General features: G+C 29.2%; 1 protein-coding gene across 1 annotated transcript in view; it reads right to left on the bottom strand.

Moving 5' to 3' along the window:
- Positions 1-228: 228 nt before the first annotated feature.
- The window catches only part of LOC142326231 (palmitoyltransferase ZDHHC3-A-like), a 30,018-nt gene continuing 17,827 nt past the window's right edge, over positions 229-12,419 (bottom strand). The window contains exons 4-6 of the mRNA XM_075368532.1: positions 9,301-9,459; positions 6,099-6,352; positions 229-475 (exon numbers count right to left, since the gene is read on the bottom strand). Coding sequence (XP_075224647.1) covers positions 6,121-6,352; positions 9,301-9,459 — 391 coding nt within the window. The 3' untranslated portion in view covers positions 229-475; positions 6,099-6,120. The remainder of the gene's footprint in view (positions 476-6,098; positions 6,353-9,300; positions 9,460-12,419) is intronic.

Raw genomic sequence — 12,419 nt, 5'->3', positions numbered from 1 at the left:
TATTGTACATGAAATCATAAATAAAAAACCTTCACAATATGTGCATTTACATAATGTAAAAAAATATAGCAATATAAATAAATAAAAATATATACAAATAATGCATAAAATAAATAATTTTGTAAAAATAAACTATATAAAAATACTTAAAATTAATCACATAATGATGGTAAAAAAAACCCAAATAAAAGCTAAAATACAATATTTGTGGATGGCCCCCAAAAATCTGTCAAATGATAATTAAGAATTAATTACATACATACTGTATATGTTAATAGATATATTGTATAAAATATAAGCAGCGTAGTGTATAGTGGAAATGGCAGCACTGATCTACAGATCAAAACAGCTGGTGTGAATATTTTATCACATCACCATATAAAACCAGCACCCGTTTATATATAAAGTATGTATCATCATACTTTAACTGGAATTTGTGCATTTAATCTATCAGATAATGACATTATGTCAAAACCTGAAAATAAAAAACATGCAAATAAATCTGGAAAGTAATCAATTAAAAATAAAAGTAGAAGATAAATATGCTTGTAAAAGGTCTGAATAAAATATTCTTTGAAAAATTTGTTCGGGTCTACTTACAAAGTCTTGTCTACTTAAAAGTACTTCTTAGTTCATAAACATTTCCTAACAATACTTCCACCTTCAACCTCTGGAGCATCCTGAAACATGTATTCATGTTAACATGTAGCTCAGTGCAGGAGATTTCTTTTGCCTCTTCTTAAATCATCTTCCCTTCAAAGATTTCAGCTTAAAAAATAAAAATATATGTAGGAGCAAGGTCAGGAGTATAGAGAATAAAGTCATTTTGTTTTTGGATTGATCACATCACTTGTCAACAGAATTGTGTGCAGGCGAATTATCATGGTGAAAATACCACATGTTGCCTTCTACAGTTCAGACGTTTATCTCTTTATTTTGAAAATTTTAACTAGCAAGACATTGAAAAAGTCCTGTATGCTTGGCTTCTTAATCAAACTGAGCAGTTTTATTGCAACCTTTGTAAAGATTTACCAAGCTTCTGCATTTTGGTTTCAAAATTTTAAACATAAACCTATATAGGAGAATGTTAAAAATCAGATGGGTGGATAAAGTGACAAATGAAGAGGTATTGCGACAAATAGATGAAGAAAGAAGCATTTGAAAAATATAGTTAAAAGAAGAGACAGACTTATAGGCCACATACTAAGGCATCCTGGAATAGTCACTTTAATATTGGAAGGACAGGTAGAAGGAAAAAATTGTGTAGGCAGGCCACGTTTGGAATATGTAAAACAAATTGTTAGGGATGTAGGATGTAGAGGGTATACTGAAATGAAACGACTAGCACTAGATAGGGAATCTTGGAGAGCTGCATCAAACCAGTCAAATGACTGAAGACAAAAAAAAAAAAAAACATAAACCTGTGCTTCACCATCAGTTATGATTACCAAAATAAAGATTTCATTCTGATTTGTGTGATTCAACCATTTCCAGACAGACTGCAATGCAACTTTTTTCTGGATTTGCATCAACAACTGTGGGACAAAACTCTGCAATGCGATTAATTCCAAGTTTAACAAGAACCAAATGTTACAATCGTCTGTGATATGTTAATCAATTATTGATTAAAACATACAAATTTAATTTCTTTCCTCATATTAATGTTTTCAACTAATATTGTTGGACATATCCTAAATGAGCTTAGTAGATAAGCTTAATAATAATTTTACTGAAAGAGACAAAGTTAAATGCTGATCTGCTGTATGCAAATTAAACTCTCAAAACATGTACCACACAGTATTACTTTAGGAAGCACAGATCAATTATTATTAATATTAACAACCAGATAGGCATACAATAGTTTGCTTGTAAAAGTTATGGCTTCGGAATGCTGTCAAACTATAATAAAATAAAACTGATTTGAGTGTTCCGTACAATTTTAGGAACATTTTGAACAGATCTAGTAAATTTTATAACATAACTTACATACTCTGTAAAGTAAATGCTTCAGTATTATTTCAACTCAAAATAATCAGAAACATTTCATTATATTGGTATTTGAATAGAAATTACTGATAATAAGAATGTACACATAAACTTCCTCTCATACTCATATCACAAGGATTTACATTTGTTTTTCATGTATAATGTATTCTTATTTCTGAATAAGTTAGAATATTCTAATGATAGTATTAAAGATGACAAAGTGTAACAGGATCATCTTGAGCCATGCCCACAATATATGCAAACAATAAAAATTGAAAATCAAAGGTGCCCATTCAGCAAAATAATAAGTTAAACTTGCCTCTTCAGGAGGAGATCAGTTTATAGTGTCTTGGAATGTTTGTGAATCATTATGATAGTTAGGGAAGAGGATAATAAAAGATTTAAAGGATAAAACTAAAAGATCTGATATCAAAATGTATAGCTCATAGAATTTTAGTGCAAGCAATGAATACTATCTATACAAGAACTGCTTATGAATACAACAAAACATTTGACAGGCAACTGCAGTTTCAAAATACTATTTTTTTTCTGTTGAATGGAGCAGCAGTTTTTCAATATTTACTGAGGGTACAAATGACTAATGGATATGAAGACATTCTTCAAATCAGAGCTTGGAATATGAAAAGTTTAGATAAGAATGGTAAGCAGGTTATTAATATTGTTATTTAATTTCACTGAAGGTAAAATGAATTAAATAAAACCACTCAGCATGGAAGATCATTAGGATCAAAAAGGTATTTTCTCTTGGTAGATTTTGTAGACATAAACAACACTAAGATGAACTATGAAACATACTTCAAATCTAAAGCAAACCATTTAGTACTAGGGATTAAAGATGCTGGTATCAGTAATTTTTTTTTTACAATGTGCATCCACTACTTAATGATGTCTTTACAGTTCAGAAAATACACTAATTATAATGGCAATTTTTGATCGCTCTAACAACCCAGACCCTGTACTTAGTGACTTTCTTTCCTCCTTATTCCAAGAAATGGATTCTGGAAAACAATTAAAAATGGCAAGGCTAAAATTATATTTTTATGTGTAGGATATAGAAATTGTTTTTTGAAATGACAATGCTTAAAAATATATAATAAAAATAAAATAAGTATGAAAAAATATTAAACCAGTAATAAATTCTATCCTCTTAGATTTTTTATGAACAACTGTTTTTATACTTCTGAAGTGTATCTTATTCACTAGTCTTTTGAAGACTAGTTTGGTTACAAATAAAAGGAGGCAATCAAATAAACAGAGAATAAAACAACCTACATGGAATTTATGAATCTTTAAAAAGCTTGAAGAATATTTTATAAATGAAGAATTTTTCATAATGAAGAATATTTTATAAATCTGTAACTAGGAAAAACAACAAAAATCAGGTAGCCAAGATCCAATCCAAGAAAAAGTAAGTCAGTGGTTTAACATACTAATAGCAAAAGAATCAGAAAACTAAGCACTTAGTTTTTAATGAAAAAATGACTGATGAAGTGTGACTATTTTCAATGTTAATTTTAAAATCTTAATATTTTAAATAAATATGGATCTAGTTCAAATGATGATGTAGGAAGTTTTTCAGTAGGAAAACACTTATCACATAAGCAAAACAGCAAGAAAATAAAAATATTATTTTATCTGCTACTAAGATTGAATATTAATGCACAAAAAATACAGAGAAATAATTCTACTGCTTTCCCAATTGCTAAAACAATCAAGATGACACCTAGGTTATGAGGAAAGTCACAGATAAAACAGGAAGGGATGGCTTCCACTTTCTTTCAATTGACAACAGCAAAAATTTCCATTCCACTAAAAAAGAATTTGTTAAATCTATCGAAGCTATAAAATCAATAAGTGTAACTACAGAAACTTATATAAACGTTGTTCAATTATAGCCACTTATTAAGGTGTTATCATATATTATACTAGGCAAGCAACTTAAAAATTAACAGTTACAGACTTAAACATAGTTGCAATATGTAACATTTTATGAATGAAACAAAAAGTAAATTAAATTCTGTATTTACGAGAGGTTATTTCTAAAGTAAAGACCGTTTCAATGTAAAAAAATTTATTCTGAAAACTTTATAAACATCTTTTATTTCTCTTAAACTAAACACCTTATACTATTTCTCTATATAACTGCCACATGAATTAATACATTTATCGTAATGATACACAAGCTTCAATGTATCCTCGTTGTATTCTTCTGCTGCTAGTCCATTTAGCCGCTGATTAACAGCAATTTTAAGTTCATTGTCACCCATGAATTGCTTACCAAAAATTAATTGCCAAAATTTCATAACAGCTCTTGAAACATCAGTAAAAAGAAGGGCCAGGTCGGAAATCGCTGAGTGATGATCTTTTCTGATTTCATCATTGATGTGTTTCAACAAGTCCTTGGTGATTATTGAGGGCATCCCCAAACAGTCTTCATCATACACATTAATTCTGTTATTTTGAAACCTTTCACACCATTTTCAGATGTTTCTTTTATTCATTACATTATCACCATACACTATAACCAACTGCCTATGAATTTTAGTCAGCTTAACATTTTGATGGTTTAAAAAATGTATGACTCCACGTATTTCAGTCGGCGGCAACATTGATTTTCTTATTCATTTTATAACATAATAACTCACACTTAATGAAATATACTACAACACAACAACTTAGACAACAATGCAGTGTGTACAATACTAGTGTGGCCATGAACGACGCAGATTAGCCAACCTTAAGGAGAGAAATTTCCCAGCGGTCTTTACTTTAGAGATATTCCTCATACATTAGCCAAAGTTTACATATTTACCATGTTTTTACAAAAGATGTTCAACGTGAGTGCCCTGTGTAGCAAAGCACTTTTATGCTTGAGTGATCAAACTGAGAGTCACCCGATGCAAAATGTTGTCAATGTGTGATCAATTTTTTGTTGAATCTTTGCTTTTAGTTCATTGATAGAGTGGGGATTATTTAATCTATCTTTCAAATGCGCAAAGGAAAAAATTGCAACGAGACAAATCTGAGGATTGCGGAGGTCACTGCCCTATCTTGACAGTTTGTTCTTCTGTAAAAGCTGTATGAATGCATGCTAGTGAATTGTTTGATGTGTGACACATTGCTCTAGCTATTGGAAAAAGGCAAACTCTCTTTCATGATTTCTTAACTAAGCATAGAATTCTTTGGAAATTATATGGTTCACTTCTTTATTAACAGTCTGATCAAAAAAAAAAATTAACCTGCATAGTCTGATATGAGATAAATCAACATATCTATCTATCCGTTGACAATGTTTTTGAGAATCTGGTCGCAATAATTAAGATATTTCTGTTTTTCTGTTCTTTTAAGTTGTACAGTTGTTGTAACACGATATGGTTTCAAATTTAAATCATGAAGAATCATTTAGCAAGATGTAAATTTTATACCACATTGTTATGATAACATACGTATAGATTTTTCCAGACTGAGAGAAATTCTTCTTTGAATATCAGCTACGGCTCTGGAGTTCTAACAAAGGTCACTTTATTTTTTACAATTTAAGTCAACTCTGTTGCAAGCCATTTTTTAACCAAATCATGTATGCTACTCTTTGATGAAATACTGGCTTTTTTCTGTAAACATTTGACACGTTTCTTAAAAGGATCAGGAATGCACAAAGTTTCCACTATAGCAATCCTTTCCTCGATCAAATACAGCATTTTACAAAACCAACTGCAAAGAACAAGACTACACTGCAAGAAGGATGAACAGTTTAAAACTGATAACAACAGACAAGAGTAGTAACACAAACCAACAGTGGTGCTAATAGTAGCAGCATTAAAGGTCACTCACACTCAAATAACTGCAGTTTGAGCTGGTTTGATTTGGTTTTAAGTTGCTCACTCGGTATAAGTATTCTGTAATACATCTGATGCCGATTTGTGAGTTCAATTGTCAGCATGGTCATCCTGTTAAATTTATTCAGGATGTTTCTTTAACAAGCATACTTAATATAAAATTAGTGATGCTAGCTTAATAAAGGATTATTGTACAATGATAACTTAAATATTACTTATAGACTGTTCAAAATATCAATATAAAATAATACATACAGGCAATGTTATGGTTATGGACTCAGACAGAATGTGCACTACTTGTAGTTTTTATATTAGCCGTATTGTAACATGGCAAACGGCACACCTGACTCATAATCATTTTATGAATACTTAAACCACGTCCATCATTATTTTGTAACTGTTCAATTGTAGTCTCATCATTAGCAATTGCTTCTAACTGATCATAAAGAATTGCCAGAACAAACATTCCAAACAGTGCACTCTCCAATACCAGTATAACAGAATGTAGACTAAAAAATAAAATTGAAACTCAATAAACAAATAGAAATAAATTCATTCACACAATAGCAGCTTAAAACTAACAGTCATAATTTTAAAACCTCTTTAGTTTTCTTTTGTTGAACTGCGAGATTTCACAAATTGTGAAATATGTATGTAAAAACAATATTAAGTAAAAAAACACTTATCTAAAAGTCAGTTTTTAAAAATCATTCTCTTATTTTATTCTATATTTTTCATCGAAATTAAGAGATTTCTGTAATAATTTAAGCACTTTAGTTACTTCTAAATTCATTTCAACAAACTGTGTAAAATCACTATCATGAGAGAGTATCAAGTCATTACATTAGATTTCCTAACAGCTTGAGAATTAAAGTAACAGTTCTGTGAAATTGGATATGCATTATTCTACAAAAATGAAAGTCAATAGTATTTTTATGCAGAGTCAGTTGATGATATTTCTACAAAAGATGAATTCTGAAATAACTCACTTTTGATCTCTTCAAGCAATAATCTTGCATATCAAAAGTCTAAATAAAAGTGTTTATAGATTTGTAGAAAAATTCTATAATATATTTTTAAAATTTTTATAAAATACAAGAATTAATGAAAAGAAAAAACAGTTTGGGGTTGGGCTTAAACAACTTGTCAGAGATGTAGTTACCATACATGTGATTGACAACAGATTCCTATCATGTCAGGAGATTATCACTTTTCATCACTTGCATACTTCATCCTAAAATTATGAATAAAAAGTTCCAACAAGTACTTAGAACAAGTTATTCAAATATTTTTAAGGTAAAAAGAAAATTAAAAAATTTAAACAGTTGGGACTTAATGAAAAATAGATGTCAGATAAACCAATCTATTCCATGCATTTAGTGTCAGTGTAATAAAACTTGTCCATTTCTCCCTTTATATGTTCTGTATTTTTCACCTGACAATTCTGCAAAACAAATATTATACAAACATATAATATGCTTTTCAAAAATGTATAGTTTGAAAACAAAACAAAAATTTGATAGTGATAATTCACAGTTTAGCTAGTATGAGAAACAAAGCTTAACTGAATTGAAATTAAATTAAGCCTTTATTAACTTGAAAAGAAATACAATTAAATAATTTTGTTTAATAATAAATCACATTTTAGAGATTATTGCCCAAGCAGTAGTATGTTTATTAAAAAGTGTGATAACCAATATGAAAAAACTGTTGCTTTTTCAAGAATTAACATTTAAACAACAAAGGGAAAAAATGTTAATTGTTTACAACAGTATCAATAATAGTTTAGTTTTCTTACTAGAAATAAATTCTACATTGAATGATTTTAAAATATAATGTTTATTTCTGTAAATTCATATCAACATCATTTAAATATATTCATGAATGTCTGGAAAAGTTTTACTTTTTACCTCATCTTAAAATTTTACTTCTTTTCTGCACATTCTATACATGGAGCATAAAGTACACAGGCTTAAATACAACTCTGAATATTTAATAATTAATTTAAATTTCTTAAACACTGTCAGCTAAATATAAATTAACACACAATTTTTAAATTTTAGTCATTTATAAAATGGTTTTTAAATAAAAATAATTTTTAATTTATTTTTACTTAAAAAAAAAAATTGAATGGCTGATACCTGAATAGTCTATTTATTAAATTCTTCTTTATTAAATACCGAATAAACAAAAATGAAACACAGATAATAAATGACTGAGTCTCACAAAAATAAGTCAAAATCAAAATAAAAGATAACTTAGCAAAAAAATGTATATCACATTATCACAGATAAATAAATATTACAATTTTTTATTTCATCAATTACACTTCTCTGTTCCTTCCTACTTTATACCAGCGTTTTAGTCTCAAAACAGTGCTACACCATCAATTATCTACATACATTTATACAAAAAATGTATGTAGATAATCTTTGTTTCCCTTTACTGCTATTACCCTTTTGCTTGTACTTATTCTTAGAACCAAATTCACTAGCTGCACGGCATAATAAAATGCTTAACAATAATATCCTTCTCTTTACACTAACATTTCTTTTCACTAACATTTCCTTATCTAATCTGTCTTAAAATATCTTTATTTTAGACTCAATTAATTCACCTTACTTTCAACAGTTTCCTACTTTACATTTCAAAACTTTATTTTTCCTAATTTTCTATTGTCTATATTTTGCAACAATATAGACTACACTCTATAAAAATGTTTTTAAGAATCTATTTTTAATTCTTAATTAAACCTTACAACTGTTGTTAGATAACTGTGAATAGATGTTTATTTCTAGTGTAATAAAATCAATGTTTCCTGAATAAGATGTAAAACTGCATTTTATACAATCTGATTCCAGGAGAAGTGGAACACCTGAAGAAATAACGTCTTGTAAAGGTATGTTGTAAAGGTGGTAGTTTGTACCGTATGGATAACCAAAATAAAAAATCAAGCTTAATTAGGTGGTGGATATTGGCTAATATGGTAAATTATATCTTTTACAACCTTAATGGTTCAACACCTGGAATGTTCAAAGAAGTTAAACAGAAGCTCAAGCAAATATAACTGGTATAATGATTAAAATAAAGTTTCTAGTTATTCAGTTCAATTCCTGACAAGGGTCTGGCATTTTTTCAGTTCAATTCCTGACAAGGGTCTGGCATTTTTTCATCCATCATCTCCCCATTAAAATATTTTTAAAGTATGACTGAGGTTATACTAAAAATAAGTAATTGAAAACAAAAGAATGTGAAATTAGGAAAAATGTTAATAGCCAAAACCATTAATAGACAATTTGGTTTACAAACCTGAAATAAAATAAATACTGGGCAGTTTTGCTATATTCTTTTAACTTATTTGTGATTAATGATGTCAGGAATGATTCCACAACGATATCAGACTTTAACTTTACAAAGTACATTACAAAAACTATATTAAATAAATAAAAATGCTTACATTCTGCTCTGCTTAAGAGTAACTTCTGTACTGCATTCAGGACAAGATTTTACCCATGAAGTAATAACTAAAACTATAGCGTACATGGAAAGTACACCTACATACACTAAAAACTGTATAAAATATTTCTGATTCTGTTCTCCAACACAATTGTTAATCCTAAAACAAAATAAAAATTATTAAATAAAAGAAAAAGAAACAAAGAAATAAAAAAATCTTGACATTATGAAGAGTTAAAAGTACTAATGCACAAACAAATACGTAAACTTTTTTTTCTAATGTGTATGTTGCAATGTGTTCAATTAGTGAACAATAAGCAATTGTCATGGCCCAATGAGATGAGGATGATATGTATGACATGTAAATGAAGTAGAGATTCAGGCCGAACATTCCTGAGATGTGTGGTTAATTGAACCCAACCACCAAAGTACACTGATGTCCACCGTCTAGTATTAAAATTCATATAAAAGCAACTAAATTAGGATTTGAACCAGCTAAATAGGATTTGAACCTCAGAATCTTCAATTTTCAAAATCAGCTATTAAATAACAGCTACATATAATTATATTTGATTTTCGTATTTGAATTATCCTAAAGATTTTTAAATACTTGAAAAAAATAATTTTATGAAAAATTGACACTTAAATAATTTTTACAGAGTGAATCCGATATGAAAGACTATTTTTACATTTTAGAATCTAACCTGTAACACATCAATTAATTTAAACTGAATGATATTGGTGCACGATGTAAACAGTGAACATACAAAGTTTCAGGAAAGAAACTCAAGTATGGAGAAGTGTAAATTCACTGCAAGGAAATCTTACGAGTCAATTTTCTCCTAATGCCCCACTGTATATCCCTTCCATGTATTTATTCTATATTATTAGCATCAATATGTTGCCAATATACCACTAAGAGCTATTTAGTTTGCACTACCATAGTTATTGTTTCTTACCCTCCTGACAGTGTCTATTCTATACCAGTGTGACTAATTGAGTAGCAAGATATTAATCTACTTCATAAATCAATCAATACTGATAGGAATATTTCCTATTCCAGTTAAGAGAAATGGAAGACACCTGCAGTGACACCAATACAGAAAACAATGTTGTCCTCAAAACCAACATTTTAGTTAAATAAGAAACAAAAGTCATCCATCCACCAATGAGGAACCTGCACTGGTTTCACAGCCATCAATCACCTTTGCAAGAAAAGGTTGCAAATACCACGAAATCAAACTTGGACTACTCATTTGTTTGGTTCTCAGACACCAGATAATTAGTCAAAACCAATTGGTTTTGACTAATTATCAGCAGCAATTGCTGCTGTAAAACCCACAATATAGAATTCTACTCTTTTTCAAACAAGGCACCGTTTGGTATAATAACTATTACATATAATTTTAAAACCAGCTTACCAATTTCCAGTTTAATTTCTTCAAGCGCTTTTGGCTCTTCTGTCATCTTCAAGCGGAATATAATTATGATTAAAATTATAAAACTACCATAACTGAATTATATATCTAACAATTGATCGTCTTTGATTATTCGTCAAAAGTTAAAGTCTAAGCGAATACGTCTGTATTGTAATAGTTTCTCACTTAGCTCAATTAGTTATGAGCTCATAACAATTAAGAAATTATTAAAATGCAGATGTAGTCACTCAGACTTAAACTTTAACTTTTGACGAATAATAAAATGATGGAAGTGGCAACAAAAGTCTACTAAATTATATTTCACATGATCCTTATCTTCTTGAACCTAATTTCATAGTACACTATTTGTAAGAAGATAAACCGGCTGTTCTTCAACTTTGAGATTTAAGAAATTAAAACAACTATTACTGTTAATACAACACTCTAAACACTGTTTACATCTCCTCCATAATACAACTTGATGAAAGCAGTAATTACATTTCAGGAGAATAGTATAATTAACAATAATGAAATCTTTCATTCCAATCACTGACTATACGGTAACAAGTTATGAAAATTTTGAAGAAATAAGCAGCTATGAAAATCTTGTAAAAACTTGTGAGAAAGCACAGGCAAGGAAAAAGGAACTGAGTTCAAGCAGAGGAGATGGTATCTAAGTCAAATCTGGTACAGTATTTGAACCTACTTATGTATATAAAATGCTAAATATTATATGAAATTATATCACATTTTCTATTAAGATCATCAAGAAAATTCTGAATAATCTCTTTCTTGTTTATTAACTGATCTTAAGGACGAGATGTTAGAACTTCAAAAATTGGCAAACAATAATATGAACAATGGTGAAGTTATAGCAAATGACAAATTATATTAGGAATATGATGGTAAAAATGAATGGAAATAAGTAACAAATTTTAGGAACTAGCTGACGATTACTAGAAGAATAGAAGCAGCACATACACCATCATCACAAATATTCCAAGGGCAATTATGCTAAAATGTAGAGCTGGCAACAAATCAAATGATTAGTATACAACAATTCTTTACTCTACCATTGGACATTGAGAGAAGGCAAAATCAGTAAAAGAAGCACTGGACAAAATTATTGAAAAAGATATATTAGAAAATGTAGCATGTATTAAAACAAACCAGGATGTTGATGTGTAGCAGCATGTAACTCTGAAACAATATCCTCTTGTGTTATTCTTGCTTTTTAAGTGTTCTGATAACAAGCTACATACGTGTTCTAAAATCACAATTGTTGAATTCCTGTTTGATCTTAAGACTGAATGTTAATTGATGTCTACTATTGTCAATCAGACAATAGAGATCAGGAAATTCTGAAAAAGATAGGCACTATAAGTTGTTTACCAAAATGGCAAAGAAGCAAAAAGAGAACATTATGTCATAAATGTGTTTCATGTGGAATATGATGTTTTGATTTAAAATAATGATGCTAATGTAAGGTCAGTTTCAGGAAATCAGGACTTGCACAGAAAGAGCCTATGTAACTATGAATCTATGTATGTAAGAGAGTCTATGTATAGATGACAAGACATGATAAACATATCTCTATATCCTAAGAACATGAATAAGTTGCAGAAGTCATGTCATAACTGTATCAACAAAGATAATAAAATATCTGAGCAAGCTTCTGTTAATGGATGAATCACAGGCATTA

Source organism: Lycorma delicatula, chromosome 6 (assembly GCF_047948215.1).
Source record: "Lycorma delicatula isolate Av1 chromosome 6, ASM4794821v1, whole genome shotgun sequence".
Lineage (NCBI taxonomy): Eukaryota > Metazoa > Arthropoda > Insecta > Hemiptera > Fulgoridae > Lycorma > Lycorma delicatula.
Note: the sequence above shows the minus strand (reverse complement) of the source record. Positions and strands in the feature narration are given on the sequence as shown.